Source organism: Megascapheus bottae, chromosome 22 (genome assembly GCF_031878675.1).
Source record: "Megascapheus bottae isolate mThoBot1 chromosome 22, mThoBot2.hap1, whole genome shotgun sequence".
Taxonomy (NCBI): Eukaryota; Metazoa; Chordata; class Mammalia; order Rodentia; family Geomyidae; genus Megascapheus; species Megascapheus bottae.
Window position 1 is genome coordinate 7,137,190 of NC_143530.1, and position 25,146 is coordinate 7,162,335.

The 25,146-nt window shown below is 56.7% G+C and overlaps 1 protein-coding gene across 4 annotated transcripts in view; it reads right to left on the reverse strand.

Moving 5' to 3' along the window:
- The window catches only part of Ttbk1 (tau tubulin kinase 1), a 36,023-nt gene extending 11,318 nt beyond the window's left edge, over positions 1-24,705 (reverse strand). The window contains exons 1-13 of one of the 4 annotated variants that reach the window (XM_090355610.1): positions 24,676-24,705; positions 21,074-21,235; positions 17,652-17,799; positions 16,574-16,647; positions 16,225-16,365; positions 13,943-14,047; positions 13,513-13,578; positions 12,830-12,922; positions 12,631-12,756; positions 11,230-11,384; positions 9,870-10,101; positions 9,554-9,732; positions 7,845-8,406 (exon numbers count right to left, since the gene is read on the reverse strand). In XM_090355610.1, the coding sequence (XP_090211736.1) occupies positions 7,845-8,406; positions 9,554-9,732; positions 9,870-10,101; positions 11,230-11,384; positions 12,631-12,756; positions 12,830-12,922; positions 13,513-13,578; positions 13,943-14,047; positions 16,225-16,365; positions 16,574-16,647; positions 17,652-17,799; positions 21,074-21,181 (1,989 nt within the window). In that variant the 5' untranslated portion in view covers positions 21,182-21,235; positions 24,676-24,705. Of the gene's footprint in view, positions 1-7,844; positions 8,407-9,553; positions 9,733-9,869; positions 10,102-11,229; positions 11,385-12,630; positions 12,757-12,829; positions 12,923-13,512; positions 13,579-13,942; positions 14,048-16,224; positions 16,366-16,573; positions 16,648-17,651; positions 17,800-19,688; positions 20,137-20,324; positions 20,355-21,073; positions 21,236-24,152; positions 24,230-24,675 lie in introns of those variants that run through there. The other 3 variants (XM_090355609.1, XM_090355612.1, XM_090355611.1) reach the window with 3 other exon arrangements.
- Positions 24,706-25,146: the final 441 nt, after the last annotated feature.

The window sequence follows — 25,146 nt, forward strand, 5'->3', positions numbered from 1 at the left end:
GAAGCTGACAGCACAGGACTGAGAGTGGAACACGGGAAACTACCAAGGACTGCATAGACATATTTCTGGCTCCCTAACGACGCATGCGTGCGTCTGCCCACACACGTGAGGCCGCACACATGCAGCCTCCATGAGTACCAGTCACCTGGAGATGATGTAAATCTGCAGCCTGAGCATTCCTCCCTGGCAGCTCCAACACATGTGCAAAAACTCGTGCATGAGCTTACTCGAGCACACACACACACACACACACACTCACTCACTGCACGGTCACACAGAACCCACCGCTTTGCACATCATCAGGTCTCCTCTCCTCCCACACCCTCTCTGACACCGTCACAGGGGGCAGGGAATGGAGGTGCTGGCTGGCATGGGAAAGGGAAATTTGGTGTCCCTGAAGTAATTGGGGCGGGGGGGGGGAAAGAAATGGGTAGAGAGGGCAGGGGACAGACATCTGGACCTCCTTCCACCTGCCTACCCACTACCATGGTTTCACCACCGCCCTTGGGCACCAATCAGGGGCCAGGGATCCCTAGGGGTACAGAGGCAAGCTGCTCCTGTCTGGACTTGTCCTGAGATGCTCTGCTGCCACTGAACTCGCGGCCCCGCGGGGATCCCCCTCTACACATGCATTTTAATCTAGGTCTCCTCACAGATGGGGTCTAGCTTGCCTTTAGGGGCAGGTCCTGAACCCCTCCCATCTGTCCCCCAAACCTGAGGAGCTGGGCCAGACTGGGGAGCTCAGGAGTGCTTGTGTCTACGTGTGTGCAGACGTGTGTGTGTGTGTGTGTGTGTGTGTGCGCGTGCGCACACAGTGGACTGAATCCTGATCTTCTAGGGTTAGATATGGCAGGGAGGGACTCAAACCTCTGTGGCTATGGCATAGGGAAGGCTAACCAGGGCACTGGTGACTGCCCACGCCCCGTTACTGAGCATAAAGACGTCGTCCTATGGCACACACCCAGGCTGGCCAGGCCTCTCTATCCCATTCCCTGGCCACCAGACGGATGTGCCAAAGACACAGCCACAGGCTTGCGGGCAGCACCCACAACCAGCCTGGGGGGGAGTAGGGTTCAGACCTGGCCATGCCAAGAAACCGCAGATCAACCACAAGCCCGGTGCCAGAGCGGCGGCCCACCTCCACCTGCATCTGCACCTCCCCTCCCAGACACGGCGTCCCCTGGGGCTCCAGCCCGGCGCCCCACCCGCCCTGCACCATCGGGAGAGGCCCGAGCCTCTGGGGGCGGGGCCCGAGCCTCTGGGGGCGGGGCCCGAGCCTCTGGGGGGCGGGGCCCGAGCCTCTGGGGGCGGGGCCCGAGCCTCGGGGGCGGGGCTACGGCGTGGGGGCCGCCGCTTTGGGGTACTGCGAGGGGCGGGGGGAGCGGCGTGTCTGTGCCTCGGTCTCGGCGTCCCCGGGACGGACCCGCCTCCGCTGCCCCCCGCCCGCCCCCGGGGCCCGGCCTAGGTCTTGTGGGTGAACCGGGCCCACACCTGCTGCAGCTGGGACCGCGAGATGCGGAGCACCGAGGGCACGAGTCTGTGGTTGCCGGCGGCCAGGGGCGCGTGGCGCCGGTGCGGCGCCCGCACGGGGCTGCTCTCGGCCGAGCGGCTGCGCTGAATGAGGGACCCGGAGGAGCCGCCGCCGCCGGGATGCGGGTAATGCTCGGTCTCCAGCGTGGAGGAGGAGAACACGGAGGACGCCAGTCGTCGCAGGGGGCTGTACCGCGGGAGGGAGTGCCCCGAGAGTCTGTCCTCCTCCGACTGAAAGAGACCAAGAGAGTGGAGGGAAGAGAGGCGTCAGCGCAGACTGGACAGCTCGTCTCGGGCCCCCGCCGCGCACAGCCCCCCGGCGCCGCCTCCGGCCCGGCTCCCGCTCCTCCAGCGCGCGGCTCCCCCGCGCAGCCCCCGACGAGCCTCCCCTCCGCAGCCGCGGTCCTGGCCCACGCTGGCAGGGGAGGCTGCCCTCGGCCCCGCCGGCTCTACGCTCCGTGGGACACCCAGGGAGGTTCTCAGACGCCCTCTGCTCCACTTCCAACGGGTGTGGTCGTTTCGTGGAGATGAGAGTCCCGTGGACTCTCCTTCCTCCCCAGGCTGGCTTCCAACCTCCATCTCACATCTGAGGAACTAGGATTACAGGCCTGAGCCACCCACACCCAGCTCAGCTTCCTCCTTAACGCAGCGTCCGGGGGAGTTTTCCGTCACAAGGTGTGAGCACAGAAGTCTCCGAGCCGGCCTGGCAGGGGTGCTGTGCCCTGTCTGTCACAGGACCCACAGGCAGGTGGAGGGATCAAGTCACAGCTTCTAAGCGCCCTCCCTGCCCTCCAAAGGTAGCCTGGCTGGCCCACCATGCCCTACCATCCTCCCTGGGCTCACCATCCTACCCCTCAGCTCTCTCGGGGACAGGGGGGGGGGCACTTGAACTAACAGTGATGTGGCAGTGACATCACACTCAGCTCCCATGTTCCCTGCTACTGATGTCAAGTGGGGACAAGGGACTTGGCATGAAGACCCTCCTGTGGGCCGGGAATAAGAACATTCCAACAGAACCCTCTGCTGCATCTTTTAGAACCCTTCCAGGCTAACCCTGTCCTAGCAAGGATGAGGGGAGCCCAGGACAAGGAACCATGGTGCCCCAAGTCTCAGCACATATGGGCGTCTTATCCAGTCAGGAGAGACTGTCAGCCATGGCGGCTTTTCCAGGCTGACAGAGGATCCCTGTAGGCTCCTGTCTTCTGGGACAGGCCACTTGTGGCCACCTCCTTGTCCTCAAGGTGCAGCCAGAAAGCCACCTCCATATAAACACCCCAGCTTCAGCTGGGCCCAGTGGCTGGGGCCTGTAATCCTAGCTACTCAGGAGGCTGAGATCTGAGGATCTCAGTTCAAAGCCAGCCCAGGCACAAAAGGATCTGAGTCTTACCTCCAATCAACCTCTAGAAAAGGGAAAGTGGGGCTATGGTTCCAGGAATAGAGTAGTAGCCTTGAGCTGAAGAGCTCAGGGACAGCACCCAGACCTAGAGTTTGAGCCCCTTGACCCACAAAAAACAACAACAAAACCAGCAACCCTGTAATCCTAGCGCACAGACTTCCCTATTCTCCTGAAAGCCCAGACTGTAATCAGCCGTACCTAGTTCTTTGCATCCCCTCCGCTGGCCTGTGAAGTCTGAATGCAAAGGAAGTGAATGAAGCCTCTTTCAGCTTTGTACCCAGCCCCTTGCAGACTGCCTAGCTCGTGACGTGGGAATATTTGGTGGCTTTGCAGCAAATGTCTGTGTACTCAGGGCATGTCAGCCAGAGACACCTGGCACTCAGCACACAGCCATCCCCCAAGTTACACACTGGCTGGCCCTGCCCTCTTTCCAGGTGGCCCAGCACCTTCTTGTCTGTACCTAAACTGCCCTGAAGCAGAGCCCAGGGTGTCCATACATGTATACCCCAGATGTGTACCCCTGCCTGGCTGACATTGTCCTCCATGTACCCCATGACATAGCCACCCTGTTCACACATCAGACACGGAGAAGACCATACCAGGTCCCTCTCAGAGGGGTTCACCAAGGACAGGTGGCAGGATGGTGGTTGGTATCCCTAGAGACATCTAGGCACCCAGGATGGAGAGTCACAAATACAGTGTGAGCAAGATGGAGGGAGAGCCCCCACTCACCCCTCATGCCAGCCCAAGCAGAGACGAAAACACATTCCCATTCAAATCCTGACCTCCTCTGCCCTTGAAGAACAAAGGTCATGCCTATCTGCCCCATCCCTGCAGGCATGCACCACACACACACCAATACCCATAAATATGCCTGCCAGCACGGGCCTCCCAACTGGCATGCACAGGTGCGAGCGTGTGTGAGCATTGTCTCTGTGTCTGTCTCTCTCTGCAGCTCTGTGTCTCTAGGTATCTCTCTTGCCCTCTCATTTTGTGTTTTTTTGTTTGTTTGTTTTGTCGGTCATTGGACTTGAACTCTGGGCCCGGGCACTGTTCCTAAGCTCGTCAGCTCAAGGCTATCTCCCCACCTCTTGAGCCACAATACCACTTCCAGGTTTTTTTTAATTTTTAATATTTTATATATTTTATGTATTTTTTTGCCAGTCCTGGGGCTTGAACTCAGGGCCTGAGCACTATCCTTGGGTTTTCTCAAGGATACAGCTCTACCACTTGAACCACAGCACCACTTCCAGCTTTTTCTATGTGGCAAGTACTCTACCACTAGGCCAAACTCCCAGCCCCACTTCCAGTATTCTGGTGATTGGAGATAGGAGTCTCTTGGACTTTTTAGTGTCTAGGCTGGCTTTGAACTACGATCCTCAGATCTCAGCCTCTTGAGTAGCTAGAATTACAGATGTGAGTCACTGCATCCAGCTCTCATGGACTTTTTTTTTTTTTTGCCAGTCCTGGGCTTGAGCTCAAGACCTGAGCACTGTCCTTGGACTTTCTCAGGGCTAGAGCTCTACCACTTGAGCCTCAGCACCAGTTCCAGCTTTTTTTTTTTTTTTTTTAATTGTGTGGTATCAAATAATCGAACCCTGGTCTTCGTGCATGCTAGGTAAGCACTCTACAACTAGGCCAAACTCCTGGCCTCTCATGGACTTTTTATTTTTTATTTTTTTGTGTGGGTTATGGGGCTTGATCTCTGGGCCTGGACGCTGTCCCTGAGCTCTTCAGCTCAAGGCTAACTCCTTTCCCCTTGAGCCACAGACCCACTTCCGTTTTCTAGTGATTAATTGGAGATAAGAGTCTCTCGTTCTTCAGTGCCCCAGCTGGCTTTGAACTGGGATCCCCAGATCTCAGCCTCCTGAGTAGCTAGAATTACAGGTGTGAGCCAGTTTCTTGCCCTCTCTGTCTCTCTGTGACTCCATCTCTCTTGGTCTGTCTCTCTCTAGGCACTCTCTGACCCTGTATACCCCCCTCAGCTGTTTCTGTGACCCATGTTTGCCTCTCTGCTTGTTCAACACACAGGCCTCAGCCTGAGAGGTTCAGAGTAGAGACACTGGGTTCAGCTGCCTGGATTCAAGCCCTGGCTCTGCCATGTACTAACTGATGACCCTGAGCTAGACACTTAGCCTTTCTGAATCTCCATTTGTTTGCCTTGTGAATCAGGGCTGCTTGTTCAGAGTGAGGACCACAGATACGACACCCAAACACTCTGGCCAGTGGAATGAGTGCTGGCATGGGGGCTGTTCTTTTGTTCTGATGTGGGACCCAGGTTCTCTGCATACTCACAGACCCACATATACTACATCCATGTACTATGTACACTCATGTATACCTCACTCATACACACATGCACACCAATACTCAGCTGACACAGAAATGCATACATATTCTCCTAGAGTGCTAACACATGATGGGGAAAACTGACCCCCACAAACACCTCACCCCACAGATACACACAGCTCATCATCCCCTTCTGTGGCATGCATGGGGCAAGAACCCAAGACCGACTGCACAACAGGCCTGTCTGCTCCCCCAAAGTTCTCTCCCTCTGGCCCAGAATTCCCCAGGTGAGGCCTCGCAGGACAGATAGAAACAGAGGCAGAGGACAAAGTCAGAGACAGCTCTGCTCCCTCTGGGACTCAGAAGGGACACTGACCACACTGCCAGGAGGGAGCAGCAGACCCAGGGTCAGAACCCAGGCCTCTGGCTTCCTCCTGCTTTGCCACACTAGCACTGGGTGCGTTCTAGCCTGCATGGCCTGAGGTTGCACGTGGTGGGCCTGCGCAATGTTGCTTTTGGCAGGTGGAGGCGAGGAATGACGGTAGAGTGAAGATTCCAAGCAGACTTTGCTCCTTCTGCTGCCCCAGTGCCAGCTGAAGTGGGAACAACGACCTCATCACACAGCCACCCCACTACACCCTGCCAGGACCAAGCTCCAATGCCAGCCTGCTAAGATTTCCCTGAGCGAAGACTCATGGGGCCCACTTTTTAAATCCCCAATTTCCCATGTTCAGGACAAGATGAGAATATGTAACCCAAGATCATGGATCCAAGGTTCTCTTCTAGAAAGGATCTCTCAAGAGTATGGAACCAGTGGACTCCTGCTCAGAGATGCCCTTCCCAGGATAGGCATGTGACCCCAGGCCAGTCTCCCAATCTAAGCAAGTGACCCCAGCTCTGTGCTGAGCACCTCCAGAATCACCTGGGTGTACACTGTTACAGGGTGAACTCCCAAGGAGCTCGGGGCACAGCCTGAGCTCCTTCCAGACCCAGGCCTCTGAAGGACCACAGGCTCCATTTGGTACACAATACAAGAGTTCACTTCCTAGGTCAGAGGTCAGCCTCTGCCTCATACACAGAAGACTGGCTAAGCCAATGGCAGCACTCTGCCGATTCTCATATTCTGTCCTTGTCAGCAGTAGATCATCACAAATACCATGAGACATACCCTGGATGTTCAGTTCTGCATTTGTGATTCAGACACCAGCTGACCCAGCCCTAGCCTGTGGTCTTGTCTCTCAATCTTCTCATATAAGAAGTGCCACAAAGCTGGATGCTCATGGCTCACACCTGAAATCCTCGCTCTTCAGGAAGCTGAGAGCTGACGACTGAGGCTCAAAGCCAACCCAGGGCAGGGAAGTCTGTGAGACTCTTATCTCCAATTATCCAGCAAAAAGCCAAAAAGTGCAGTTGTGGCTCAAGTGATGGAGCACCAGCCTTGAGTGATAAAGCTAAGGGGCAACCCTTAGGCCCTGAGTTGAAGCCTAGGGCCAGCACAAAAAGAGAAAAAAAGCATTGCCACTAAGCCCAGCAGAGGGGGCACAGTGTGAGGCTAGCTATGAAGGAGGCACGAGGACTGGGAGTCTGAGGCCAGCCTGGGCTCTATAAAGACCCTGTGCCACCAGACTCTTGTCCCTATGTGGCCTGCTCTGTGTCCAGCCAGGAGTCCCGCCTGCACCGGCACATGCTTCCGCACTGCCCCATCTGCCCCTCAGGCCTCTTCCCCCATGGACTCTGCCCCTATGTTACCCAGAAGGCCTCTCTCTCCTGATTCCCAGGGCCTCTCCCCTGGGGCTCTCCTGTCCTCACCATTAGCGTCTCTTTCCTCTTACTGCTCTGGACACCAGCATTTCTCATCCTCGGGCCTCCCACTCGCAGTCCTTTAGGGTGACCCCCAAATGCAAGAAGTCTCTCCTGTGCTCTTGTACATGGAAGAACACGGGCACTGGGGCCTCCCATGCCCCACTCCAAAGCCACGTTTCACTCAGTGATAATGTCACTCAGACCCAGGACCCTGGGCAACAGGGTCCTCCACCTGCCATCCAAGCCAGCCCTCCTGTCCTCTCCCCAACATTTCGTGGCTATATTGACCCAGTCCAGTGTCCACAGCCCCCACCCTGGTCCAGGACCCCACAACTGCCTTCCATGTGGCCTTCCTCCACAGAAGCCTAAGGGGTCATTTAGAAGCACCAGTGTCGCCATGGCATCCTCCTGTTTCAAAGCCTCTGGTGGCTCACCGGGCCTTCAGGAACAAGCCTGTCCCCTGGGGATGGTCCTAAGGACAGACCCGAGGCCTTCCCAAAGCCTCATCAGCACTGACTGCTGTCAGATACTGCACTGTTGGCTGCCACCTCTGGGCTTTGCACACACTGGGCCCGAGCCCAGGGGGTCTCTCTCTTGCTTTGTCACCTGGCTGCCCTGTTCACAACACAAGATTCAACTCGGAATTTGGAAATCCTTCCCAGCCCCCGCAAGAATGGTTTCCAGCTTTTAATCCTGTCTGACTCCACCACAGCCCCATGAGTACAGGATTCCTAGGTGCCAGGGGCCGTGTGTGTGTGGCACTCCAGGCCTGTGCACAGGACTCTGGGCACCTGGGGACAGAGATGGGTGCAAAGCCCAGTCTTACCTGTCTCTGAGGGCCTGTGGGATCCGACTCTCTCCGTCGAGGGCGAGGTCCCGAGTGCAGGGGTGAGTGGGAAGGACTGCCAGGTGTGGGGGGCTGCGATGTTTCTGACCGGCCTTCAGCCTGGCTCTGCTGGGGTGGCAGGGGCTGAGGCGGCACCTGCCGCAGGTCCTCCTCGGCCAGGGTCTGCATGCCTCGGCCTCGGGGCCGCACAGTGGGCTCTGTCCCCGGCCGCCGCCGCTCCTCGCCCTCCTCGGGCAGCGGCCGCAGCTCCTCGGGCTCCTCGTCCGTGGTGCCTGATGTGCTGGGCTCTGCCCCTGGAGGAAAGTCCTTGAGCTCTGTCTCCTTGTCGATGATGACCCACTCCTTGCTGTCAAAGTCCTCCTCCTCGGCCAGCGGCACGGAGCGAAAGGCGTTGCTCAGGGCCTCCTGCTCCACAGAGGCAGACACGTCCATCCGGCCGCTGGCCTGCCGGTCCACGTGGCCCGTGTCCACTGACAGCATCTGCGCAGGCTGTGAGGAGCAGGCCTGGCGGGAGGGGGAGCCGGGAAGATCCATCCGCGACCTGTAAAGCCATCCACATGGGACTCAGTGCCCAGCCACTCTGCAGCCCTAGCAACCCCCAGAGCGGGACAGAGTAGAACCCAGATCCGAACCTCTTGACCACAGCACCTTTCTCACCCTGGGCCAGACTCAAGGACTCCTTAGTCCAGCCATCCATCCACCCACCATGCACTCAATGAATATTTCCAGGTCTTACCTTGTTTCTGGAATGTAAACCTGCAGAAAATAAGACACTGTCCTTGGACAATTTTTGCTCAAGGCTAGCACTCTGCCACTTGAGCACAGCACCACTTCTGACTTTTCCTGTGTATGTGGTACTGAGGAACCGAACCCAGTGCTTTGTGCGTGCTAGGTGAGCACTCTACCACTACACTCTGCTCCGGGCCCCAAGCCAGAGGCATCCTTGCCCTTCTGGCGCATACCCTGTCTGGGTTGCCCTCCACAGCAAACACGCCAGCTGCCTCCTGAGTTTACAGATGGCTTTCTGGGTTCCCTACAGGCCTCCTCGGGGCTGCCTGGCTCACCACCTCCTGCATGGTCTTGTCACCCCCAGCTGCACACCTGCTCCAGACCCAAGAACCACGTGTGCATTCCTTAGCTGGCACTCAGCCCTCCCCCAATCTAAGCCTCAGTTTTGCCACTTCCCAGGCCACCCCCCACTCACCCACTTTTATCAGACTGCTCTCATTTGAATTCCTTTGGCTTATGATACACATTGTAGCTCCCATAGCTCACCCAGCCCCAAGACCAACCCCCCCTTCCTCCCACCACACTCTCCAATCTTCTCCGTCACCAGCCAGTTCCCACTAGGCCCCTCTCTCTCCCACTTCAGGCTGTGTGGCCTGTCCTTTCCTCCAGCAGGCCCCTGCACCCCTCGGCTAGACCTCCTGGCCCAAGCCAGGCCTCCAGTTACCAGGGAAAGAATTCTAGAAGGGGGTCCACCCGGGAAATCACCCCCAATCCGGGACAAGTTCTGCCTCCAAGCCCCACCCTTCCTGTCCCCAGTTGAGGATCTCCTTAGATGCCTTGCCCGGCTCCCAGGCTGTCTACCACCCCGACCAGCCCTGCCCAGACTGAGCCACACCTGTCTCACCCTGGGCCTTTCTGCAGACAACCCTGTGAAGGCAGAGGGGAGTCCGCAGACCCACCTCCTCTCGGGCAGCTCCACCCGGCCATCTGCTGCAGTGGAAAGCCGGTCCGACTCTGGGCTGTTGACCCTGCGGTAGCGCAGAGAACGCACCGGGGTTGTTGGAGAATCTGGAGGAGCTCGCACTGGGGAGCTGGGGATCCCCACACCTCGGTTCTGCTCCTCCTCCACACCGGGGGGCTGCAGGGAAAGGGGGTCTGATGAGCAGGGTGCCAGGCAGAGGCCGTCTAGGGTGATGGGCACAGATGGGTAAAGGCAGGGCAAGTGGCAGGGGAGCAGAGTGGCAAGGACTGGGCACACACACACACTGCCATTACTTTGCCGATGTTGATCCGGAGTTTGTTGCGGTTGACATCTGTCTCCTCCCAGACCTCGGCCTCAGGACCCCCAGGGTGGGGGACGAGGTGGGGCCCAGAGCCCAGCCCCTCAGTGGGCCTTCCAGACAGGATAGGGGGTGCGTTCTCCTGGTCACTCAGGTGCTCGCCCTGGAGCACGTCTTCCGTATTCTCTCGGAGCAGGTCCCCGGGCACGGGCGTCACATTGACCACTCTGGAGGGGTCAGGAGGAACCACGGATGAAGCCTGCAGGGGTGCTCTCCTCCCAAGGTTCCCCCTGCCAGTCCAGGCCCCAGAGGCCTCCCCTGGGATGGCACACGCGACAGTGCCCATCACCATCCCTGCCACAAGGCCTGTGGACCAGACCCCGGCGGAGCTGGCAGGGACTGCACACGCCCTTGCTCATTTACTCAGGAAGCCGTGGGGTTTTCAAGATCCTGCTCAATGGTGACGGGCTGCAGTGACAACCACCGGATGGCCTGGCTTCCTTTAACCCACAGGCGGGTCTGAAAAGAAGCACTTGGGAAGTTCTCAAGCAATGGCCTTTTTCTGTTGGTTTGTTTTCTTGTGCCAATCCTGGGGCTTGAACTCAGAGCCTGAGTGCTGTCTCTGAGGTTTTGGTCTCAAGGCTAATGTTCTACCACCTGAACCACAGCTCCACTTCTACCTTTTCTTTTTTTTTTTTTTTTTGCTGGTTAATTGTAGATAAGTCTCACAGACTCCCCCCCCGCCCCCGCAGGGTGGCTTTGAACCTTGATCCTCAGCTCTCAGCCTCCTGAGTAGCTAGGAATGCAGGCGTGAGCCATTGCCCCCGGCTTTGTACAATGTCTACTGAACTTGCCCCAATACAGCAAATCCTGTGAAATGTCCTTTCTTTAATGTGACCCCAGGTTGGGACAGGAGGCCCCCTAACTCCAGCCCTCAGAAGTGACCTTGGTCTTGGGTCCTGTCAAATGATTCTGACATTGCTGACCCATTCCACACACATCCCAGACCCAGCCAAAGCACTACGAGACCGGGAGTGCCTCTCCCTCCACCCTGTGGTGTCTCATAAATGGCTCCAAGACAGGCTCAATCAGAAGCCATGAGAAATTGGGGGGCTCTGACATGTCTCTTAGGGTTTCTGGCTCTCCAGGAGATCCATTATGAGCGATCCTACAAAGGATGCCCCATCTGTACTGTGGCAGGATCTCCCCAAGTTCCAGATTCCTCTGCCAAATATCAAAAACAGGAGGATAGCCAAGCATGTCTAGGTAGCGGGGGGGGGGGGGTTTGGAGGGTGACAGCTCCAAGCCGGGGTCACTGGTTGCCCCCCTGCACCCTGGGCCCTGCTCAGACTCACCCAAACATGGCTGCTGTCTGTCGGGTGTTCTGCTGGGGTGGGGTGGAGGTGCTGGTGGACAGGAGGGCGTCGGTGCCCGCCTTCTCCCAGTCAAAGGCCTCATTCTCAGCAATGCCCCGCTCCTTCATGCTGTTCTCAAACACTGACATGATCAACTGCAGGGGTGGGGTGGGGGAGGACAGAAAGGTGATCCTGGGGCTAGCCAGGTAGGAGCAGGGTAGCCAGGTAGAAGGAACAATTGCACAGATGGCAGGGAGATGAGGAAGAGAGGAACATTCCAGGGCAGGGATGGGTCTAGAGGGAGCATTGGGAGGAGAAGGGCATATTGATTTGAAATAAAACATGCACAATGTATGCAAATCAGCATGCAAATTTTCTAAGCCCCATCAATTGGTCACAAATCCTGTGAGATCTGAGGGCCATCCCTCAGGTTCTCTGCCATTGAGCCCTTTGGCCCAGGACTGCTGAGCTTTCTGCATGGCTCATGACTACCGTTTGCCTGTCCACTGTGATGCCCGACTTTCACACCATGGTGCCCCATGAGGCGCCCATCTGCACTACTCACTCAGTCATCTTCTGACTCCACATCCCTGGCAGCTCTGGGTGAGTGTCCAGAGCTGTGTGGTTTTGGGAAGTCCACAAGGCCCCTAAGCAGGCCGCTGGGCTGGGTTCAGGAGGGAGCTGGCACCTACAGAACTGCTAGGTTGCCCAGATCATTCTTTCAGCTTGGTTGTGTGCAGAACACAGGTGCTTTCTGCTGATAGGACTCACCTGTGGGCCCACTCTGTGCCCCTCACTGTGTAAGCCCTGTGTCTAGCTCACACAGGTCTCCCAGTGGGTGGAGATAGTGAAAAGGATGGATGAGGAGACGGGGCATGGAGTCATGTACCGCACAGATCTCAGTCACCCAGGCTTTGGATACAGAGAATGGCTAGCCTGAACCTGGACCCATCGAGTCATGATGGAGTTAGAAATTTCCTATCAGCCATCTTGATGGTAGCTTGTGTTAATGCTAGTATATGCAAACATGCCACTCGGTCATGCAGAAATATGATGCAGTCACTAAAGTGGGACTATGGTGGCTCCTGCCTGTAGCCTCAGCTACTCAGAGGTGAAGATTGGGAGGGTTGTGGTTCAAGGTTGAGATCCTATCTCAACTAATGAGCTGAGCATGAGGCAGCGTCTGTGATCCCAGCTATTACAAAAGGCCTTGCCCATAGGTCTGAGATTGTAGGTCCAAGGCTGGCCCTGGAGGAAAAAGTGAAACTCTACCTGGGGGATGGGGGCATGGCTCAAGTGGTACCAGCCGAACAAGTGTGAGGCTATGAATTCAAACCCCAGTAACTGCAAGGAAAAACAATTTCTATGTAATGATTCTGTGAGTGAGTGGACAGCGCCCACCTGGTAATCAGGCTTGGTGAAGTAATCCAGGCTGGCGATGTGGTCCAGGAAGAGGTGGAACTCTGAGGGCATGTGTTTCAGCAGCATCCGGTGCTCATACTTCTCCTTGATCATCCCCACTTGCTCCTGAAAGCAGGAGGGCACGGGCCATGAAGCCTGCTTCCCCTCCCCTAACCCCCGCCAGTCATGCCAACCTCACCTTGTCCTTGATCTTCCTCCAGGGCAGCTGGCCCACTGCAAACTCCACCAGCATGTAGAAGAGGGACCACAGGTCATCATGGCGGCCCATCTCCTAGAGGAGAGAAGGAGTCCCCTCAGTCACTCCCTGGGAACAGACATCTCACCCTTCCCCAAGGAACAGGCCCTGATGGACAGATCTGAGGTAACAGTGCCATCAGCTGACCCTCAGGCACCACACGGAATCTCAGCCAAAACTTTGGTCTGAGCCAGACACGGTGGCTTATGCCTGCAAGCTTAGCTACTCAGGAGGCTGAGATCTGAGGATCACAGTTCAGGAAGACAAATCTATGAGACTCATATCTCTAATTAGCCAAGCATAAAAACAAAATGAGGGCCTGAAATCCTGAATTTAGGCCCCTATACTAGTATACATTCACACACACGTACATACATACACAGGTACACACGTACATACATATATACATATCACTTGTCTGTGCTTGGTGGCCCCGCAGGGCTGCGTGATGAGTATGGAGAGGAGGCAGCTAATGGCACCTCCTTCAATCCAGGGCCTCTCAGAGGCCGACTGCATGCAGCCCCTGCCCCGTCCTCCACACCACCTCAACACAGCTCTTTTCCCAGCAGCGCCCTCTACTCCTGACCTGGCCTTTCTGCCCCATCCCTTGGGTCCTGGCCACTCACCCGGTTCTTGTGGGCGTTGACCGAGGCATAGCGAACAGTCCCTCGAAAGCCGGCTACATTCCGAGGCTGTGGGAGAAGAGACCACAGCAGGAGCTTTACCTGTTGTCCCCTGACCTCTGCTGTGTTCCATGCCTGCCTCCAAGCCAGTCTGCCTGCTTCTGTCCTGACCTCGGCTCCTGCATCCCGCTCCTGGGCACCCAGTCAGGAGTAGCCTCTGACTCCAGGCTGACACCTGCATCCTGACCCTGCTGTCCACCCAGAATGTCCATCCATGAGCTCAGGATGAAACTGAACACAGGTGGAGTCTGCTTCCGCAGCTACAGGGAAGCAGGTAGGAGGCTCCCAAGGGCTGTGGGGAGCCCTGTGCAGTCCTAACAGATGGGGGACAGGCCCAGGATGGGGTGGGGGGGGCGGTGGGAAGGGTACTCACAGGCCTCACATCTCCCGTGGTGTTGGTGTACTGCCGGGCCAGCCCAAAGTCCAGCATATAGCACTTCCGGTAGGTGGAGGGCAGCCGGCCCATGGCAAAGTTTGACTGGAAGAAAATGGCAGCTGTGAGTTCAGGGGCCAGGTGCCAAGGACTCATGCCTGTAATGCTAGCTACTAAGGAGGCTGAGATCCAGAGGATTGTGGCTCAAAGCCAGTCCAGGAAGAAAGTAGCTACCAAAAAAGCAGGACTAGAGGCCTGGTTCAAATGGAAGAGCACAGCCATGAGCAGCCATGGCAAAAAAGAAAGAGAAAGCCAGACAAAGTGGCTCACACCTGTAATCCTAGCTACTCAGGAGGATGAGATCTGAGGATTGTTGCTCAAAGCCAGCCCAGACACTGAAGTCTTGAAGTCTGTGAAACTCTTATCTCCAATTAACCACCAGAAAACCAGAAGTGGTACTATGGCTCAAGGGGTAGGGCAGTAACCTTGAGCTGAAGAGCTCAGGGACAGCACCCAGGCCCAGAGTTCAAGTATCATAACCAACAACAACAACAAAGACGAAAGAGCGGCTGAGTGCTGATGGTTCATGCCTGTAATCCTAGCTACTCAGGAAGCTAAGATCTGAGGATCCTGGTCAAAGCCAGCCAGGCAGAGAATCCGAAGTGGCACTGTATGGTTCAGTCATAGAGCACTGGCCTTGGGCAAAAGAGTTTAGGAGGAGGAGGAGGGAAGAGGAGAAAAAGGAGAGAGGGGGGAGGGAGAGAGAACACATTCTGCAGGTAGGGAAGGCTCTCAGTCCCCCGCAATGGCCTCAGTTCTGCTTCTGGATTTTTTGCTGGTCCATTGGAGGAAGGAGCTCATGGATACTTGTGCCAGGCCTTTTTTTTTTTTTTTTTTTTTTTTTAAACCACTGTTTCTGGGCACCAGAGGCTCACGCCTGTAATCCTAGTTATTCAGGACACTGAGATCTGAAGATCATGGTTCCATGTGAGCCCAGGGAGGGAAATCCAGGCGACTTCTACGGTGCATTAGCTACCAAAAAGCCAGAAGCAGGGATGTGGCTCAAGAGGTAGAGTGCTAGCCTTGAGCAAAAGAAGCTCAAAGACAGCATCCAGACCCTGAGTTCAGGCTCCAGAAGTGGCACAAAAAAAAACTATTATTGTGGGCCGGGAGTTTGGCCTAGTGGTTAAAGTGCTTGCCTAGCATGCACAAAGACCCGGGTTCGATTCCATGGTACCACATACATAGAAAAAAGCCAGAAGTGGTGCTGAGGCTCAAGTGGTAGAGCTCTAGCCTTGAGAAAGTCCAAGGACAGTGCTCAAGCCCTGAGCTCAAGCCCAAGACTGGCAAAAAAAAAAAACAAAAAAAACTATTATTGTGGGCTGGGAGTGTGGCCTAGAGGTAGAGTGCTTGCCTAGCATGCACAAAGTCCTGGGTTCAATTCCTTGGTACCACATACACAGAAAAAGCCAGAAGTTGTGGTGCTGTGGCTCAAGTGGTAGAGCTCTAGCCTTGGAAAGCCCAAGGACAGTGCCCAAGCCCTGAGTTCAAGCCCCAGGACTGGCAAAAAAAAACCCAAAAAACAAAAAATCTATCATTGTAATTTTGTATTTTTCCAATACAATTAACTGGTTATTATAATCTCTTTTTTTTGCCATACATGAATTGCACCAGGACCTTATGTAGGTGAGGCAAGTTCTATATCACTTGAGCCATTCCCCTAGCCTTAGGGGTTTGGTTTTTTTTCCAATCCTGGGCCTTGAACTCAGGGCCTGAGCACTGTCCTTGGCCTTTTCTCCAGGCTAGATCTCTGCCACTTGAGCCACAGCATCGCTTCCAGCTTTGTTCTATGTATGTAATACCTAGGAATTGAACCTGGGTCTTTGTGCATGTTAGGCAAGCACTCCACCCACTAGGTCAAACTCCTGGTCTCCCAGTCCAGTTTTTAACCCTTTCATCCCTTTAAATGGGAGGGGTTTTTGGATTGTTTCTTTCTTTTCCATAATACCAAGGTCCAAAATGATACCACAAGAATCAACTACCCAGAATTCCCGCTCTCCTCCGCCTGCCCTTCCTCAGCCTTTCCAGCTTTCTAGCTTCCAGGAATGCTCAGGATGACAGCGAAGCTCAGAGAACAAGGTCAGGCCTAGGTCTGGTGTGGCCCCACTTGTGGTGACAGGAGAAGAGATGGGGGCTTGAGGTGGAGTGGACCAGGGTGTCCTGGCCTGTCACTGCTGTGGAGGGACCCAGAGAGAGGGGAGGCCCGGGCGGGCCGTGCTCACCGGCTTGATGTCCCGGTGCAGGAAGCCCACCGAGTGGATGGCCTCGATCGACTCCAGAATCTGCTTGCCCAGCCGTAGCGTCGTGCTCAGCGTAAACGTGCCCCGTGGCTGGCTGCGGCGCAGGTCTGCCAGGTTCCGGCCCTGGTGGGGTGGGGACAAAAACCTCCTCAGCTGAGCCCCTACAGCCCCCATTGGAGTGCTCTCTGCCCAGTGCTCCCCAAAGCATGTGTGGGCCTCACACATCTGGTTCTGCCACCAGGCCCCTTCTTCCTTGCCTCCCTGCCTCCCACCAGGGTCAGGCATAGCCTCCGCCCCTGGGGAAGAGTGGAGACCGGCCACGCAGACCCACCTGTAGCTGCATCACCACGTAGTTAAATTTCTCATTCCTGCCACAGCCAATGAACCTGCACACGTGGTCCTTCCCTGGGGGCAGACAGGGGCCTTCCAGTTCAGCTCTCACTCCATAGCCCCCGCCCCGTGTGTGCCCGGCCACCAGCTCTTCAACTGACACGCATCCAACACGCCCTGAGGCACAGCTGGCACCCACTCATGCTCTCACCTCAGCACTTGCTTACACTCGGGTCCCACATCTCATCTCATAGTCCTTTAGTCCCTCTACCACCCCGCTCCTCTGCCACACTGCAATTTGTCCCCCAGATTGTTTCGTTGGCACTAGGGCTTGAACTCAGGGCCTGGGCACTGACCCTTAGCCTTTTTTCCTGCCCAGGCTGGCTTGGAACAGTGATCCTCATATCTCAGTGTCCTGAGTAGCGAGGATTACAGGCGGGAGCCACTGGTACCCCGTTTCCACCAGCTTTTTCTTAACTTATGTATTATTTGGGGCAGTACTGAGAATTGAACTCGGGGCTTCATGCTTGCTAGGCAGGGCTCTACCATTTGAACCATACTTCCTGACCCTATTTGCCTCCATTACTATTTTTTTTGCCAGTCCTGGGCTTGAGCTCAGGGCCTGAGCACTGTCCTTGGACTTTCTCAAGGCTAGAGCTCTACCACTTGAGCCTCAGCACCACTTCTGGCTTTTCTTCCTATGTATGTGGTACTGAGGAATTAAACCCAGGTCTTTGTGCATGCTGGGCAAGCACTCTACCACGAGGCCAAATTCCCGGCCCCTCCATTATTTTCAAGGTAACATCTCCCCTTCTGCCAGGGCCAGGCTGGGCTGTGTCCTTTGGGATGTTGTTGGGGAAGGCTGCGCCCTGGCTGCATCCAGCTGCTGTGCCTGGAAGGCCACCACCACGCCTAGCCGCTGGCAGAGACTGAATCTCCCCAGCTGCTGAGATCCTCCCATCTCTGCCTCACAAAGCAGCTAGGACGAATGCTTGTGCCACTGTGCCCTGGCTCTGCCCCCAGTTCCTGATCCCTCCCCCGCCCCCTGCCCAGTCCACAGCCCCTGACAGCCGCCTCACCTTGAAGCTTTTTGAGCACCGCCACCTCCATCTTGAGGACCTGCTTGGGCTGCTGCGCAGACTCCACCTTGAGGGCCACGTTCTCCTTGGTCAGCAGGTCCATGGCCTCGTAGATCTCACCAAAGCCCCCTCCCCCGATCTTTTTCAGCTGTGTGTGTGTGGGGGGGAGTTGTTAGGATCAGCATGATCTCACCCCTCCCCTTGCTAAGTAGGTACAACTTCCATAGAGGGCCTGGGCAGCACCTGGGAGCGAGGAAGCTCATGTCTACACCAGAGCAATGCCTCCATTTCCTTTCCAACACCTCAGAGAAGACAGACAGCTCACCCCTAGGCACACACACACACACACACACACACACACACACACACACTCAAACACCAGGACCCCATGTCTGAGCAGTAGACAAGACCTGAGGTCTGTGACTCCAGGCAGACCCTGAGAAAGCCTGCTTGGGTAGGATTTCAAAGAGATCAGGAACCATCCTGAATCTTCTGTTTCCAGAACAATGGATATCAAGTTCCCTGAGCCACTGCCCAGACTGAGCAAACCCTACCCAGAGAGAAAGAAACCTGTTCCAGAACCTCTCAGCCCTGGGAGCAGGGAGCTGGGGTTTCCACCATGGGGTGGGCCTATAGTCTTCTGAAAGATGTCATTGGAGGGAGACAGAATTTGGGGGGCAGGATTCAGCAAAGGATATCCACTGCCCATGCCCATTTCAGAAGGCCCTGGTCTGGCACCCCAAACAAGCTCCTTCTCAGTACAGGGGGCCTTGTTGGAGCAGGGTAGGAAGGAGCTTGGAAAAGAACTCCTGAAAGGAGAGCAGAGGAGCCAGGACGGAAATCAGCAAACTTAAGAGAAGATTACAAATCAGTTCAGCTCAGAGGTCGCAGGGCTCTGAGAGGGTGCTGTGACAGAGGAGCAAGGAAAAAGTGCTATGTTGTAGTTTAGTTTAAGATGTACAGAGAAGGTGTCCTGCAGTGAGCCTGACCTCATATGTCCTATCTTCCTGAAACCTCATCAATGCCCCCATGGGCATGATGGCACAGCAACTTGTGTTAGGCAAAAATGCAAACCTTAACTCTGGGCCTGGGCACTGTTCCTGAATGCTTCAGCTCAAGGCTAGCACTCTACCACTTTGAACTACAGCACCACTTCTGGTTTTCTGGTGATTAATTAAAGATAAGACTTTTATGCCTCAGATCTCAGTCTCCTGAGTAGCTAGGATTACAGGTGTGAGCCACTGGTGCCTAGCTGCAAACCTGTTTTTAAAAGCAGCTATTGCTGATGCCAGTGGTTTACAGGCCTGTAATTCTAGTTATCTAGTAGACTAAATAAGATCTGGATCTTGAAGCCAGTCTAGATAGACAAATCTAAGAGACATTTGTTTCTAATTAACTAGCAAAAAGCAAGAAGTGGAAGAGTGGCTCAAATGGCAGAGCACCAGCTTTGAGAAGAAAAAGCCACGTGATGGTGCTAAGGCCTTGAATTTAAGCCCCAGTTCTTGAAAAATAAAGAAAAAGTAACTACAACAAACAACAAAAAAAAGGAATACGGGGCTGGGAGTTTGGCCTAGTGGTAGAGTGCTTGCCTAGCATGCATGTAGACCCGGGTTCGATTCTTTGGTACCACATACATAGAAAAAAAAGCCAGAAGTGGTGCCGAGGCTCAAGTGGTAGAGCTCTAGCCTTGAGAAAGTTCAAGGACACTGCCTAGGCCCTGAGTTCAAGACCAGGACTGGCAAAAAAAAAGGAGGAGTAGGGACATGGCTCAAATAATAGAGCCTGAATTCAAGTTCCAGTATGACCACAGAAATAAAGATCTAGGCAGAGTTGGAGCTGCACACCAAGCCCTGATGTGCTCGCTGAAAGGTAAGAAGGAAGGCTCAGGACACTTAAGACATGTCTAACATCCACTCCCCTCCCAGGCACCCCAGGGTATTTTTCTACTCATTGCCCCCCTTTAAAGCAGGGCTTGGGGTGTCTGCACACAACCATTCCAACTACACCCTCTTTACTCTGTGCTGTACCTACACTCACTTTTCTACTGGGCGCAGTGACTTTGGAGGACCCATGAAATGTTTTCATTTGCTTCGAAGTTGGAAGACTTGAAAAATGAACTTTAAGGTCCATTTTTCCACCTGTGAATATCTCATGCACGAATTGCTGAGGGAACCCTGTGAGGCATTTGGCTGGCCACAGGAAGGGTACAAAACAAGTACTACAGTTTTTGCTGTAACTGTGCTCTTCAGTCTCTGAAGCACCCTTCAAGGATGTTACTCTTTGTCTTTCCTGGCCACAGCCCGTGGCTGGCAGTCTGCTCTTGGTTGCGGACTGTCTCCCAGCTCCATCCCCTCGCAGCTCCACCCCCTCTCCTACTCCCGGGGGCCGAGGCGGGAGGTGGGGCGAGGAGGTGAGGCGTCCTGGCGAGGACGCACACTTGCCTTCCTCCAGCTTCCCCCTGCGGTTTCTCTCCTTCCACCGCCATCTCCAGCCTCAACTCGCGTGAACACCGACTGTCTTCTGCCTCCCACCCGCCGTCCGGCCGGGACCGGGGGTCTCGGCGGGGGATGGCTCAGTGCCCCTCCCAGGAGGGGAGCCCCTCCAGGCCGCCGCCCTGCGGGTCTCTCCCACGTCCCCCGCCAGCTCCCCCGTCTTCCCGGACCCCTAGGGGACCTGCGTGGCCGGTGACTGTTGCCATGGAGACCCGCCTGCACCCAAGCCCCGCCCTCCTCCCCGAGCCCGCACCCCAGGGCCCAGGGCCTCCCCTCATCAAAGCGGGCGGGCGCGCGCGCGCACACACACACGCGCACACCGGTGGGACCTGACTTCCGTCCGTCTCCCGCCTCCCTCCCGACTCACAATCTCTCACCAGGTTTCCCCCAACCCCTCTCCACCCCGCCCCCACAGTGCCGGAGGCTCCGGGGAGCTCCGGAGCGGCCGGAGGGAAGGGGTGGGGGTGGGATCGGGGGTGACTGGCGATGGATCTAGCGCCTCACATGCGGGCTAGGACTACAACTCCCAGCAGGCCGAGCGGCCTCGAGCCCCGGGCCGGAGGGGCAAAGCACGCTGGGAGATGTAGTCTCGGCGCGCTGCACCTGCCGCAGGACCCGGCAAGGGGAGGGGCGGATGGAGAAGACGGAGCGTGGACGGCGGGGGCCGCCTGCGGAGCCTCCCTCCCCAGACCCCGGCTTTTCCATCCGCTGCGGAAGGGAAGCGGAGGAACCCAGGCTCGCCCCTGCCCCTCCCCAGGTGCGGCGCAGGGCCCTCCCCCCGCACTGGGCTCTGCGGCTCCGGCCCCAGCATCCAGGTGGGGGCGGGAGGGGGCGGAGCGGGAGCGGAAGCGATGTGCGCACGTGGGGGCTGCGGAGGACCCGGGGTGAGGGCGGCACCCTTCCCCCGCCCCCCGCCCGCCGGCCACTCACCACCTTCCAGCGATCCTTGACCACGTAGTTGGCCGGCAGAATGTCGGCCTGCTCCCCTCCCCCGCTCATGTTGGTTTCGTCCTTCAGAGCGGCCGCTAGGCACTGCATCCGCCAGCCGGAGGGCGGGGTGTCCGCGGGGCCTGGCCTGGGGGGGCCATCTACCTGCGGGAGGAGGCCGGAGGGCTGTGAGAGCGGGGCTGAGGGGCTGCGGGGCAGCTCCACGCAGCGGGCAGGCCCCTTCCGAGGCCCCGGAGCGGATGGATGCGCGTGGAGGTCAGGGGCCGGAGGTGGGGACATCAGCAACAGATGAACCAACACGTAAAAATAAATAAATAAAGGAGGGGACAGTGATGTACGAACAAACCACAGGGTTAAGAACTCACCAAAGAAGACATGTGCTAAGGAATGTAAGACTCACCAGGGGGACTCGAACTGTGCACAGGAGACCTATGCACAAGGAACACTCAGTGACTCCATCTGAGGTCCACAGTACCTGTGCTTTTCCTGTGCCACAGAAGACCCGTGGAGCTGAGCCCTGGAGGCCTGGTGAACAGGGAAGACCTGCTAACCAAGGGTGACCCATGGGAGACACAGATGACACCCACAGATTGTGATTCCCCAAGAGAATGAGATGCATGGCCGCCTCTTAAGGATGGGGAGGGGTCTGCAGCTGCTGTGGGGCTCAGGCCATTGTCACACTGGGAGCTAATCCCACTGAGAGCCTTAGGGCGGAGGAGCTAGGATGTGAGTCAGGCAAGATTTCAGAAAAGCCGCCGTCCTGTGGCCACTCCAGAGATGGAGGTGGAATGAATTGGCGATCACAGGACACTGGCAGCAATCTAACAGAAAGTAGGGGGGATAGCAACTCTGGGTGAGCTCTAAGTGAGCCTCTATACCTTTCTGGGTCTGTTTAAGAGTCAACCAGAAGGAACCCAATTTCTGCTGTATTAGGATACTAGAAGTTGGATACCAGAGAAAATATCTCAATTGTGAGAGATAGGAAAGCTAGACACACATTACCCCAGGGAAATGTGTGTGTGTGTGTACATCCATGTGTGCCCCTGTGCAAGGATCCCTCTGTGTCTTTGTGTGTCTTGTCTGTGTGTCTGTGAGGGTGTCTGTGCATTGTGTGTCTGGGCATTGGTCTGCATGTATTTTTCATTGGTATTATTATAAAGGTGGTGTACAGAGGGGTTAGAGTTGTGTAAGTCAGATAATGAGTACATTTCTTTTTGGACATTGAACCCTCTGTGTTTTCTATGTGCTTGGTTTCTGTCTGCCTGTGCTATTGCACACATGGCAGCAGGGGGGCTTTTAGAGGTCTTTGTCAACCCAGCATAGGATTTATAACAGGATCTTTGCATCTTCTCTTCTTCCCAGACTTTTTGCATGCATGCTGCTGTTCTGTCACTATGACCCTGAAGAGTCCCACAGAAGGTAAATGAGAGGCCCTTAGGATGGGGACTGGGATGAAAGAAGAGGGAAGTAGCTAAGACTGCCTACAGATGGGGTGGCAACTGTACAAACCTGACTTCCTTTAGGATGGATTCATTTCCTACGGCTCCACGTCTAGAAATCTTGATAAGGGCAGGATGGATGTGATGGCTTGGAGACATCCTTAAACAGGTCATGTTTGAATATATGGAGAAGAAATAACTCTCTCTTGAAATGACTAAATGGAGCTGCTTCCTCTAGTCCATTCTCCCCCTCTTGCCTACGTGGGATATGGGGTGCCAGGAATTTGGAGGGCAAGTGAGGACAACAAGCTCAAGACCCTGGGTTCAACCCACAGAACCACCAAAGCTGTTTGTAAAACAGCTGAACATAAAAAGAAGTTGAACTGGGTGACCTCTGCTGAGCCTTCCAGAGGTTGGATTGTGTAGGCTGATGAAGAAATTCTGTGAGCAAATCTAACAGGCGAGGTGGGAAAAGGGAGACGCACCCTCCTCTGTCCATGTGTGCCTCAGAGGACTACACCAGACCAGGCTGGGAAACAAAGAGAAACCTTGTCCCACACTGCATCTCAGGCTCCTTGGATGCACAGAGTCATGGCTGTGCAGTGACAAAGGGCTGCAGAGGGGTTTGTGGCTGTCTCCTAAAGACTACATGAATGAAGCCCGCCTGTAATCCTAGTGACTCAGGAGGCTGAGATCTGAGGACCATGGTTCAAGGCCAGCGCAGTCAGAAAAAGTCTGTGTGTTTCTTATTTCCAGTTAATCACTGAAGAACTAGAAGTGGAACGGTGGCTAAAGTGGTAGAGCACCAGCCTTGAGTGAGAAAGCTAAGGGATAGTGCCAGACACTGAGTGTGAGCCCCAGTACCAGTTAAAAAGAGGAAGGAGAAGGAAAAGGAGAAAGAAGAAAGAAGAAGAAGATGATGATGAAGAAGAAGAAGAAGAAGAAGAAGAAGAAGAAGAAGAAGAAGAAGAAGAAGAAGGAGGAGAAGGAGAAGGAGAAGGAGAAGGAGAAGGAGAAGAAGAAGAAGAAGAAGAAGAAGAAGAAGAAGAAGAAGAAGAGGAAGAGGAAGAAGAAGAAGGAGAGAAGAAAGGAAGGAAGATAAAAAAGAAGGGCTAAGCTGTGTGAGAGTTTGGGGCGGGAGTGGTGGGGTGCAGGCCCAGGGCTGGAGGATGCTGGATTGCCGCCTCCGGTGTGAGCACGTGTGTGTGCGGATGGGAGTTCAGTCAGGGAGGATGAAGCAGACCAGGTGAGAGGGAGGCGGAGGGGCCGCGGGGGAGACAGGGGAGGAGAGGCCGGAGGGAGACGACGGTGACAGGTGACCCGCCCCGGGACCCCGGCCGCCGCCCCGGGCAGGGAGGACGGGGTGGAGGGGGGGATGACTTGTCAGCGGCCGAGGCCCGCCGCGGGGACCGGGACGCAGGGGAGCGGGGTCCGCCCTGGGGCGCCCGGAGGGGCCGGGGCCGGTGGTCCGGGCCTCGGGCCGCGGCCCAGGCCGTGCAGGCCGGCGTCCTGCTCCGGCGGCCGCGGCAGGCGAGCGGCGGCAGGCGGGGACCCGCCGAGTCCCCCCTCCCCCGGAGGAGGAGCCCCCGCCCGGCCGCCCGCCGGCCCCCCGCCCGCCTCACCTGCTCAGGGCCCGCTGCGGCTGCGGCTGCGGCGGCGGCCCGGGGCGGCGCATCCCCCGGGCCCCGGGCGGGGCGGGGGCGGCTCAGTGCGGCGCGGCGCGGCCCGCTCCGTGCGGCGGCGGCGGCGGCGGCGGCGGCGGCGGCGGCCTCCCGACCCGGACCATCCCGGCCCGGCCCGGCCCGGATCCTCCTCGGGCGACGGCCGCGGCGGCGGCGGCGGCGGCGGCGGCGCGGGGAGCTGCCCACAATGCACCGCGCCGCCAGCATCAGCACCAGCCCTGACATCACCAGCCCCGCCGCCCGCCGCCGCCGCCGCCGCTCTGACATCACGGCCGCCCCGCCCGGGGACCCGCACACCGCACCCGACCCCATCACGCGTCTCCTTCCCCGCCCCGGGAACCCCGCCGCCCCGGCTCTCCACCTGTCAGCGTGCGGCCACTCCCCTCACCTGGGACCAAGACGACCCCACCCACACCACCCTCCCCGCGAACCCACCGGCCTCGGCCCCCCCCCCCCCGCTCACCCGACTTAACCTCTCTTTGGGGGGCTCTGTCGCCCACTGTCCACATGCGATGCGGTTGGTTGTCCCTCCGTCCCTCCCTCCCTCCCCTCCCCCCCCCCCCCCCCCCCGTCAGTCATGGGTCTTGAACTCGGGGCCTGGACGCTGTCCCCGAGCCGTTCCGCTCAAGGCCACGTCCGGTTTTCTGGTGGTTCATTGGGGGTCAGAGAGTCTCACGGTCCTTCCAGCCCAGGTTGCCTTTGAACTGCCATCCTCAGATGTCAGACTCCTGAGTAGCTAGCATTTCCGGGGTGAGCCACCAGCCCCCGCTCTGCGGTTGTTCCTTATTGGATACTAAATCAGCAGCACTCTATTGTGACATGAAAAGCCTCCCCAGCATGTGTCCAGAAGGCCATCCCTCCCCTTCTGACAGAAGTCTGGGAGTGCTCTACACCCTTCCCCAGCTCCTCCTTCTTTCCGCTGTCTGTGCCGTCC